The sequence below is a fragment of the Amphiura filiformis genome, unplaced genomic scaffold (genome assembly GCF_039555335.1).
Source record: "Amphiura filiformis unplaced genomic scaffold, Afil_fr2py scaffold_114, whole genome shotgun sequence".
Taxonomy (NCBI): domain Eukaryota; kingdom Metazoa; phylum Echinodermata; class Ophiuroidea; order Amphilepidida; family Amphiuridae; genus Amphiura; species Amphiura filiformis.
Genome location: NW_027305578.1, coordinates 178,624 through 190,646, shown reverse-complemented (window position 1 = coordinate 190,646; position 12,023 = coordinate 178,624). Strand labels below are relative to the sequence as shown.

The 12,023-nt window shown below is 36.2% G+C and overlaps 1 protein-coding gene across 1 annotated transcript in view; it reads right to left on the bottom strand.

Moving 5' to 3' along the window:
- LOC140145017 (uncharacterized) overlaps window positions 1-12,023 on the bottom strand; it is a 44,835-nt gene that overhangs the window by 20,156 nt on the left and 12,656 nt on the right. Inside the window, exon 4 of the mRNA XM_072166808.1 lies at window positions 2,534-2,587. Within this exon, the coding sequence (XP_072022909.1) occupies window positions 2,534-2,587 (54 nt within the window). The remainder of the gene's footprint in view (window positions 1-2,533; window positions 2,588-12,023) is intronic.

Here is a 12,023-nt window from a genome sequence, read left to right as displayed (position 1 = left end):
TGTTGTTAATGAGTTATGTACGTTTTACAAAAGTGTTGTTGTTTCAGCCCTCTCTACAACATAACTTAAGAACCACAGGACCTAATACAAAAGTATATCTGTGATATTTGAATTATTCTACACGCTCGCTATGAATAAGCCCAATCGCCATAACTTTCAGTTTTTTGGGACACTTTGAATCAATGGCACTCGATCCGATGGTGCATCCAAGACATTAAATATACAAACAAAACTGTATTAAACAAAACAAAATAAAAGGATACTCGACAAGCAAAAGGTACAAATAAATAATCTAAAGTGAGAAAGAAATAACAACCATGTACCCTTAAAAATGTTGTTTATCTATTAACAAGTCCCAGAGAAAAGTTGCAAATTATCACCCAGCAGGACTGTTAGTATGATTATGGTGTAAAACACTAGGATCCAAAACTTTCTCATCTAGTAGTACACAGTTCTTTAACTCCGATACATTTGTACATTCATTGAATGACCTTTGAAAATTGGGGTACAAAAACCTCGTACTCTACAACTTGAGGTCAAATTTTGCACTATGATTGTTTAGTTAATGTTATTGGACTATGGCATTGGGATAAGGCCATCAAATATCACAGGGCTCACTGTAAAAGCTGGTCAGAAAAGGTAGTCAGAAAAGGTAGTCAGAAAAGGTGGTCAGGTTATGGAAACACCCATAGCGGAGCAAACAAAGGTCACCAATACACAATGCAGTGTTCTGTGCATGATATTAATTTTCTACAAACAGGAAGTAAAAGCCTTTAGCTTAAAAGTCGAAAAAAACTGCCAAAAGTCGGCCTATAAGTATGGTATCATTATTAAGATTAATTATTCATTTGTTAAAAAAAGCCTTAATGGTTACCAGAAAAACTAGCCTACTACAGTTTTCTGCAATCATAGGATGAAAATTGTCATGTTTAGAGGTAAAATTCATGAGAACAAAGCATTCAGCAGTGGGTGTGTTTGTATAAGAGCTGCTGATTGGTCAGCTTCCAGTACAAACAAAATTATTTTTTTATTGGCACGTTTAAGAGGGTGGATTTGGGTTCAGCTTTTACACACATGATAGGCCTATATATAAGCAACAATTTCCCATGCTTAACTCAATTTGGCCAAAGTATGGACTTGGGGTGTTTCCATAACCTGACCACCTTTTCTGACCACCTTTTCTGCCCGGCTTTTCTGATCATCTTTTTTGACCATGCATCATTTTTGACATTATTTTGTTGTTTGCTTCATTTTTCTGATCTTTACAATTTGCACAATAATGTTGTACCATTGTGGATGTTAAGTGACACGAAATTGAAATTATCTAGTTAAATTTGTTTTGTTTTTCACAGGGCAGTAAACTTCTCATTTCAGAGAGGAGTTCTAACTTCTAAGGTATTGTGTAAAATGCTGATGTAGTATTGGGCAATTATCATTTCAGGTGCTGGGTCAATAATCAATAAAGTAAACACAATTAGCAATTCACAAGTTCATAGATCTGTATTCATGGTATTTGAACCACTCAACAGAATTAATACCTGCCCTGGTATATTAAGGGTGCATCATGAATGTGAATATGGGTTAAATGTTCATGTTCATCAGACAGACAAACAGAAAGTCTGAACAGGGAAGTGCTGGGGTGGGGTGCCACTAGGCTAGTGGCACTTCCCTGTTCTGATGATTGAAGGGAGCACTCGTACGAAATATTAAGGTAATACACTATTTTAAAGTGTTGCGATTTGGTAGTTCACAACATCTTGCGAATAGTAGTAAGCTTCGGCAAAAATTGCATTGCTCATTTCCTTGCGAGCGTATAGAAGAATTCAAATATCACAGAAATGCTTTTATAGGTCCTGTGGTTCTTGAGTTATGTTGTAAAGGGCTGAAACAACAACACTTTTGTAAAATGTACATAACTCATTAACAACAATAAATTAAGCAAGTTTTCAAAGTATATGATTTGTAGAATGAACTTTTGCAAAACATCAAAGTGTTATTTTTCAATAATATATTGATTCAGACAATAAAAATCGACAAAAGACCAACAATACCCCATCTACCCTTAAGTCAAGAAAATTGGATGTGTGTGTGCTAAATTTTATTTGTTTTTAATAATTTCATTTACCATGAAAGTGTAGTTTTCAAGTTTCAAGTTTTTATTTGGAAATCGCTTTTACATCAGTGGCACTCATCTATCTGACGGTGAATCCAAGACATTAAATATACAAACAAAGCTGTTTTAAACAATTCAAACAAAATCAAAGGATACTCGACAAGCAAAAGGTACAAATAAATAAAGTGAGGAAGAAAGTACAGCCATGTACCCTTAAACATGTTAAGCTTGTAAAGTATCGCCCAGCACTTATTGATTTTTGGTGTTAGAATCAAATACCACAGGGCTCACAGTAAAAGCTGGTCAGAAAAGGTGGTCAGAAAAAGGTGGTCATGTTATGAAAATTCCCATGGATTTGGGTGGGTTTTGTATTCATATATTCAATTATAAGTAGGTATCCTGGTACTAAAGTAGTCTTACCTTTTTGAGTTTCTTCATGTTGTTTCTTACCAAGTTCCTCTGCATGTCTTTGGCCTGTTAAAAATCATTATTAACAAAATATACTTATTGATATTGAAAGTATTCAAAAACAAAATAGGGTCTAAAAGACTAGTGCTGAATGCAATGCATATATGGCACATAAGTTATACTTCTATTTTTTTTTTTTTTTGCTGTTTGTGTAAGACGGAGAATAGCAAGGTGTAGCAGTTGGTGGCTATTCATCTTACAAAAGATACCACCAGTACATGTAGCTCTTCATGTGTATTACGGTATTTTACCCTTTTAGTGTCAAAATGTCACGGTGGTTGACGTTTTATACGTGTGAGATAGTCAGGACCCATACATTAAAAAAATACTCAAATTAGGTGGTAATATTTAAGTGCAATATCAGATATTTATTTAGTAGGGTTGGCCACGGTCAAAACATTTTTTCTTGCTGAGGTGAAAGGACTTTGGTTGGAGGTTACAAAAATGCATTTCGAAAATTCAGCTGAAGTCCGTTGCCATGGCAGCGGCCCGATTGTGTTTTTACAATTTTACGCCTATTTTGGAGCTAAAAAGTGAAAATTGCCCTTAAAAGGGCGCCTCGTTGCCTTAATATACAAGTTGGTATTTAAAAATAAATTGTATCATAAAAAAGCCCCATCCTTGTTCTATCTACAAACAAAGTTGTGTTTAGAGATTCGTTTTTTAAATATCGATTTCGGACCTGGCAACACTGCAAGTTTTTCAAATTTGAAAAATGCCATTTTTACCGATTTTGGCGATCTGAAAAAAAATAACTTTTGCGCTCACCTAGGATTTTGTCGTTATGGTTATTGTTAGAACATACCTTGCCCCCAACATATCTAATAAGAACAGCTTGGGGAAATTTATTTCTCTAAGGAAGGTGTTGCCAGAAAAACATACATTTTGTAAAAATTCAAAATTCTCATAAAAAGAAAATTTGCTGCATTTTGCACTAGATTTAGCACATGTGATGTAATGAGTTGTATGTAGAGTCAGTTTATCATCAGGGTCAACTATTCTGAATGTTTGAAACAATAAATGAAGTTTAATTTTAATGCGGTATTGCCAGATGCCGAAAATTATGAAAGCTACATTACGCCAAATAGCCCAAATAGGTCTAAGTTTTCATGTATGAATCTAGTCAATCCAGTTAAATCACGGTCTATTATTATCAATCATTTTATCATAATTTCACCTGTTCTGAATATTTGGAAACAAAAAAGTTCATCATACAGTGTTGCCAGATGCCAAAAAGTAGAAAAGATATATACAATTCTGGTTAACCCTGGGCACCATATTTTCATAAAAGGAATTTTAATTTGCCCCGAATTTAGTACATGTGATGTAATGAATTGTATGTAGAGTCACATTATCATCATGGACAACTATTCTATGTTTTGAAACTTTAATTTTAATGCAGTGTTGCCAGATGCCTAAACTATAAAAAAAATATGACAAGTTTTTTGATAAACAATTTCTTTGATGATGCATCTAAAATACAATTAATTTATAATAAATTACGATATGACCCTTTAACCATGTTAACCTATCTGTTTGTCAGTTGTGAATGTTTAACATAGTGTTGCCAGATGCCAAATACTAGCAGACATTGGAGGATTTTGAAAAAATACACCATACATGCCATACAATCTCAGAGCTTTTTAAACCTTGTACTTTACTTAAAGGAAGGGGTATGAACGTTTGGACAGTATCTATTGTGGGACATTAGAGCACATCAGACATATCGAATTGCATTCTGAATACGAAGAATGGCCTTCTGATATCAAATAATTTTAATTTTTGAAATTAGCAATGTAATACATATTTTATGGCAAATCATTAAAATTGATATTTTTGATATTTAACAGTACTCAAGTAAACTTTATAAATCTGATGATTTCTACCTAAAGTGTATGTAGGTGGGATGAAAAGCCGACGATCAATTGAAAATTTTGACCTTCGTATTGAAGATATGGATTTTTTCCCAAAACACAAAAAAATTAGGACTTTTTGGGAAATAAATCCATATCTTCAATATGAAAGGTCAAAATTTTCAATTGATCGTCGGCTTTTCCTCCCAGTTACATACACTTTAAGACTATATCCTTAAATTTATAAAATTTACTTCGAGGGCTGTTATATCTCCAAATTTTAATAATTTGTCATAAAATTTGTATTATATCGTGAATTTCATAAAATGAAAATTATTTGATATCAGAAAGACATTCTTCGTATTCAGAATGCAATTCGATATGTCTGATGTGCTCTCATATGTCCCACAAAAATGCTGTCGAAGCGCTCAAAACGCTCATTCCAGTTCCTTAACCACTTTAACATTGACATAAACTTTCCAGTAAACATGTTTACAAACAAAATTGTAATTTCATTACTTTAATATAAGTCCTCAGTATCGCTAATTTTCATTTTCATTTCAGATATTGCTGAAAAGTTGGAAAAGAAATTGGCCAATCAAATCTTTTCAATACACATACACTCTTTACCAGTGTTCCAATTTCATGATTATATGACCAGGTATTTGATCAAAAAGTGTTCCCAGAACATAAGTTTGAGTTTAACAAGACATACTTGATGTACTTGAAGCAACGAGTTACCCCAAATCACAGCAGCAGGTAGTGGCTGGGCCGCCGAGTGTGAATAATTATGTATTTATTTTGAATGGTTCGTGTTTGTTCTCAATTTTGGGGTGTTTTTCCCAAAATTTAACATTTTTGGTGATATTTCAAAAAAGCGACATGCCAAAGACAAATCGTTGGGCACATACTTTGTTATTGATAATGCAGTTCGTTTCCGCATACCTTTGTTACCATTCGCTTTGGTGATTTACTAATATTATCAATTTTGTGACTGCAATTTGGTGTTTTTAATACGTATTAAGTTTACCAAGAAATTAAGAAAAATGTCTGGTCATGGTCGTTTCAGAATTTCATTCTGATCTTCGGCTTTGCAGGCAACAGAATGCAGATTGGCTCCACGATCGATGTCGTATTCCTCTATGTGGGTCCCTTGATGATAAAATTATTTTGAATTCCTTGTAACAACATACAAATTTTCGTCTGAAAACAGGGGACCGTTCACAAACACTTGTAAGGGGGGGGGCATGATGCAAAAACATTTCATTGCGAAAATTTTTCAGGGCCCCCTTTACAGACCTCACAAATTTCAGTGCCCCCCTTTTGACATGAAAATTATGGGTCAACCCCATAGAAAAGCATATAAACTCAATTTTCCCAGGAAAATTTCTGGTCATTTTTTTCAGCCCCCCCCCCCTAGATGCATCATCAAAGAAATTGTTTATCATGCATAAAAACTGGTCCTATTTTTCATAGTTTAGGCATCTGGCAACACTGCAAGTTAACATAGAGAATAGTTGTCCATGGTGATAACGTGACTCTACATACAATTCATTACATCACATGTACTAAATTCGGGGCAAATTGGAAAAAATTTCCTTTTATCTGTTTATGAAAATAGAGTGCGCACTGTAAACCAAAAATGGTATTAAAAACACAGGGTGCACAGGGTAAACCAGAATTGTACCTTTTTGGCATCTGGCAACACTGTATGATATGATGAACTTTTTTGTTTCCAAACAATCAAAACAGGTGAAAATTATGATAAAATGATTTATAATAATAGACTGTGATTTGACTGGATTGACTAGATTCCATTGCAAAACGATATGGGAAAAACAAGCATTATTATATTACAATAGAGTCACTGACCATCTTCATTTTTTGCCTTTAGTGAATAATAAGCCTATTATTAGAATGTTTGAATCTCGCGCGTATGAGTATTATATAGTAGAAAATGAGAAAAAGTGGAAATTTAATAAAACAAATGTCCTTCTGTGGATCGGTGTTTTAGTAATAGAGCATGCAAAGGTTATTATTCTAAAACGTTAAAAGAAAAGTGATTATTACTGAAAATAAAGTACTATTTAATTTCATTTTTGATCTTTTTCATAGAAGGCCTAATTATGTTCCAAGTCCCCCCACTTTAAAAGCAAAATAATGGGAGTTTAATTGCAAATACAAATTTCAAGATCCTCGGCAGACACTGTCTGGCGCGCGATTTCTTGTCTGAGCACCCAGCACACTGAAAGATAACCTTACAATGGCGTGCGTGCAATGCCGTTGTAGTTCCATATAAAACTTAAAATTTAGGCAAATTGTGTACGAATTGGCACCCAAAATGTGTGTATGATTTCATTTTATAATTTTATGTAAAAGAAGAGATGGTCATGTTGTCCCTAGGGTATCTCCTTAGGACCGGCGCATGTATTTCAATAGTGACTTTCATAGTGAAACCCGTACCCCCTTCTCGGAACTACTTTGAGACAAAATCATTCCCCTGAAGAAAGATTAAAATGATCGATGGTCTTTGAGCGTGCTGAAAAATTGCCCATACTTTGTAGCTAAAATTAGGATCACCTATTGCATGTATTGTATAACCACAGTCCACAGGTGAGATAGCATCGAGTAGTTTTTAAAATGATTTTCGACCATTTTCTTTTCCAAACTCTTATCAGTGGGAATATCTCTAGTGCGAATTCGACAGCGTTGTCATGAAATATGTACATGATACTGTACATGATACTGAGTTGAACTGTTGAGTCATATAATTGGCCTACTAATCTGATCAGGTTGGTTTAGCCCCCGACGATGACAATAAACTGATGCCATAAGCTTCAGTGACGAAGTGTCAGAGGGGCAAGGTTTCCCGCCCCCCCCCCCCCTACCCCGCCCCAGTAAAAATGCATTTAAAAAAAAAAATCAAATTGATTCAGAACTAACAAGTTCGAATCTTATTAAGCTGGGGTGATGTGTATATCATGGAAATCCACCCCCCCCCCTTCCACCTACCACCACTAAAATGTTTTATCTTTCTTCTAGGTAGGCTTGGCGTCTGCTGAATACTTTATGCCAAATTTGCCTGATAATGTCTCCTATTGAATGTCTTTATCATGCGGACCCCTAGCCACCATTGTGTCCACATAAGATATAAATAATGCGAGGTTTTCTCCAATATTATTTCCTAATGGAATCAGTTTGACTTTTCTGTTTATTTACTTTACATTAAGTTACGTAATAAGTACACAGATTTTCTACATAAAAGAAGTTGCCTGACATCATTGCAAAACGATATGGGAAAAACCAAGCATTATTATATTACAATAAAGTTTTTTGTATCCATACAATAAACAAATTTACCTCCTGTGAAAGAGTCTAGCCCTGGTCCATAGCTTGTGCTTGGACAAATCAATATGATTGATTTATTGATTGGTTGCCTAGTAATGGCTTTATATAAGCAGGTGTATAAGGACCAATGATGTTTAAGGTCTATTGTTTGAAGTAGCCAATGGGAAGTGGTTAATAACCCTCTGACACTGCCAGTGGGTCAAGAATTAGGCACATTTTTATCTGTCATGGAAGGAGAAGGTTGGATCTCCAATGTGAAGAAAATTTTTAACACAGAATTATTTCCATGTAAGGGAAAACTTATTCTTTTCAAGGAAATAGTATTTGCTTTTATAACATGATATAATCAGAGGTAGTTAGAAATAGCTATAAATTATTCTGAGCGAAGGAAGCATGATCGCAAATATGTTGGCAACTAGTGTCTAGAAACACTGATGACAGGAATGGCAGCCGTCATGGGAATACAAAATATTTAGCACCTTGATGGATTTTTGAAATTTAGAGGTGCAGAATTTTGAACCGATCGGGAAGGCAAGACATCGCTCATCCAGTAAAGTCTGCTGCAATTAAGGCTGTTAATTACCGAATGCTGAATCTTTCAGCAGAAATGGAATTATATGGAGGTGTAAATGAAACCCCATTCAAGCATCAATGCAGCAGTTAGCAGCGAGTCACAGCAAGCTTTTAAGCGAGCGACACTGACGAGAGTGGACGTGTTTTGAAAGAGCTCTCCGAGCTGGACTTTTATCCCTTTAAGTTTCCCTTTTACTCGCATTTATTAGTTTGGTTTTACAATTATCGCGTGGAATTGACTTTTGTGAACACTGTGGAGCACTTTTTGATGTTATTGAGAATCTATTTTGGTGGAAATTGGAAAGACTTTGTGAGGATCATTCGTCGGAAATTAGCCACACTACCACATACTACCGGAAGTCACGTCGCGTTGTTTTATCATCCGAATTTCACAGCCTTAAATTCCCCCTTTTTACTCGCACATCTTCGTTATTTTTACAATTATCGTGTAAAATCTACTTTTGTGAACATTGTGGAGCACTGTTTGATGTTATTGAGGTTATATGTGACGTGTCATGTCAAAAGGAGACACTTTTGGGCAGGATCGTAAATGGAGAAATAACCAAAAATCTGCCTGGGGTGATTTTTTCACAATTTGGGTTTGTTGCGAATTTGTGATGTTATTAATGTTAAAAATATTGTCTGATAGTTTCAGACCGAATATAACTGGCATCTTGTATTTTTGAGACATTATTCCAGGTAATTCCTACTCTCAACTGTGTCAATAATATTTTTAAAGGCCGATATCTCAATTTCCAATTTTATAATACCACAACTTCCGAACTCAATATCTTCGCTTAGGAATGTCCGATTTCATTGGGGAAAACGGCGTTGTGGAGCAAAATATCTCTACATTTAAGATATGTAAAAACCTCAAAATTCATAACCTGCCCAAAAGTGTCTCCTTTTGACATGACACGTCACATATTTTGATGGAAATCTGAAAGTCTTGGGAGGATCACTCATTTAAATTTTCGCGCCATTTTACGCACTACCGGAAGCCATGTTGTTTTTATCATCGGGATTTTATTCAGCCATTGGATTTTTACTGACTGCCTCAAAGCTTGCCAACCCTAGGAATGAAGTAGGAACTCACTTTCACGGTAGGAATTTTCCATTTTATATTGATATTGGCGCCAGCCATTATGTTATCAAGTTGAAATACCAAGTATAAGTCTACCCACCCAGTATTACATTTCATATTATTGTGCTATCGACCAGAGATTTGGTAGGGTCTTCGCATACGAAAAATGTTATCTCAAAACTACCAAAGCGGCACATATGCAGCCATTCTGATTGTAAACATTTTAGCAGGTGATATTGAACAAAACCCAGGGCCAGCTAAAAGAGGAAGAAAGCCCAAGCACCCATGTACTATGTGTGATCGTGCCGTCAAAAAATGCTGACAAGGGAATGCTTTGTAGCCATTGTAATAACTGGTCTCACAACAGCTGTACTGGGAGTAACTGATACATCTTATGAATACCACATGAACAATTCAGAGGTAGTTTGGTTCTGCCCGACCTGTGAGTTATTAAACATTGCTCTGCCAGGCGTGTCATTAGAATGTAGCCTGAGCCACAATCCTTTTGATATTTTGAGCGACTTAGAGGAGGAAGCTGAGTTTGATACCAAATTAATTTCTGGGACGAACTCGGTCTCTGCAAATAAAACCTCGAGCCCTAAACTGACTAGGACAAGGAAGACAGTTAAACAAAAAGACATTGAAAATAAGCGTAATGCTGGAAACAGAAAAAACGCATGTGATGCTGACAATTGTACTGTGAATCAAAATCCTCGTAGACCTCCAAAGAAATTTGGTAATGTTGTTAAAATAGTCATTGCAAACTTTCAAAGTATAAATAACAAAACCGCGGACCTTGCTGCATTTGATAATTTGAAAGCCGGATATCATCCTGGGATCTGAGTCATGGCTTGATGGCAGTGTTGCATCAGCAGAAATTTTTCCCAGCCATTTCCAAGTAACCAGAAATGATAGAAAGAACACAAGGGGTGGAGGAGTTTTCATTGCAACAAAAGACACCATACCAAGACTTGAACGACCAGATCTTAATGGAGAGAACTGTCACGGTGAAATAACATGGTGCCAATTGCTTGTTGATGGTACCAGTATGTTCATTGGATCATATTATAGATCGCAGACAGCGACTACTGACTTTAAAAACCTGAATGACTCGTTAGTAAAGATTTCTGAAGAAAATAAATCCCCTCATATAATTTTAGGGGGTGATTTCAATTTACCCAAAATGACATGGAAATCGCCCATCATTCCAACCAACTCTCTGCAACAAGAGATCATAAACATTGCTGATGATTTTGGATTAGAACAACTGGTTATGTTCCCCACACGTCGTGCTGCAAATGGAACTGAAAACATTTTAGATCTTTGTTTCACCACGCACCCGTCACTTGTGAGGAATATTCAGCCGCACTCTGGCTTTTCTGATCACGGTGCAGTTGTTGCTGAATTCAATATTAAGGCACCCATTCCATCAAAACCACCGAGAGAAATACATCTGTGGAAGAAAATGGATGAAGAAAAATTTCAGAAGGACGCCCATGACTTTGCAGACAAATTTCTGAATTCTCAACCAGAGTCCAAGTCCGTTGAGGAAAATTGGTGCTCCTTCAGAGACTCTATGTGCAACTTGATTGATGAAAATGTTCCAACTAAAATGGTGTCTGGCAATCCTCGTGTCCCATGGCTCACAACAAGACTCCTAAAACTTTGTAGGAAGAAAGAGAGGTATTATAATAAAGCACAGAAACTTGGAGGTGTTGGAAGATGGGAAAAATACAAGAAAATCAAAACCGAGGTTAACAAAGAACTAAGGAAAGCCAAGCGTGCACATATCGCAGATATTTCTGAAGCAGGAAACAAAGAATTTTGGAAATACATCAAGACCCGTCGCAAGATAATGTTGGTGTTCAAAGCCTGAAGATTAACAACCAGACTGTGACTGACGACCAAGGGAAAGCTGAAGCCTTAGCGAATCAATTCCAAAGTGTCTTCACAAGGGAGGACAATGATATTCCTAGCATGCAAAAAAGCCCATTTCCGGACATGCCTGATATTGACTTTTCTGTGAATGGCATCGCGAAACTGCTAAAAGACATAGACATTTCAAAGGCCACAGGACCTGACAAAATCCCAAACAGAGCTTTAAAGCTGGCTGCTGAACAAATTGCACCTGTTCTTAGCTTCATCTTTAGACAATCATACGACCAGGGTATTTTACCAGAAGACTGGCGCAGAGCAAATATAGCTTCCATCTTTAAAAAGGGCTCAAAGAGTGACCCTGCAAATTACGCCGGTTTCACTAACCTGCGTGTGTTGTAAATTGATGGAGCATATCCTGGACAGCCAACTTATGAAGTATTTAACAGCAAACTCAATCATCACTGATTTCCAACACGCTTTTAGAAGCGGCACATCGTGCGAATCGCAGTTAATCGCCACGATTCACGACCTGACTGAAGCACACAACGACAAAAAGACTTGTGATATTGCTATACTTGATTTTAGCAAAGCATTCGATGTAGTTCCGCTTTTCGTGAGGCTATTACAGAAGCTAAACTACTATGGGGTTAGAAATAAAACGCTCAACTGGATTGAATCTTTTCTCACAAACCGTCACCAAAGGACT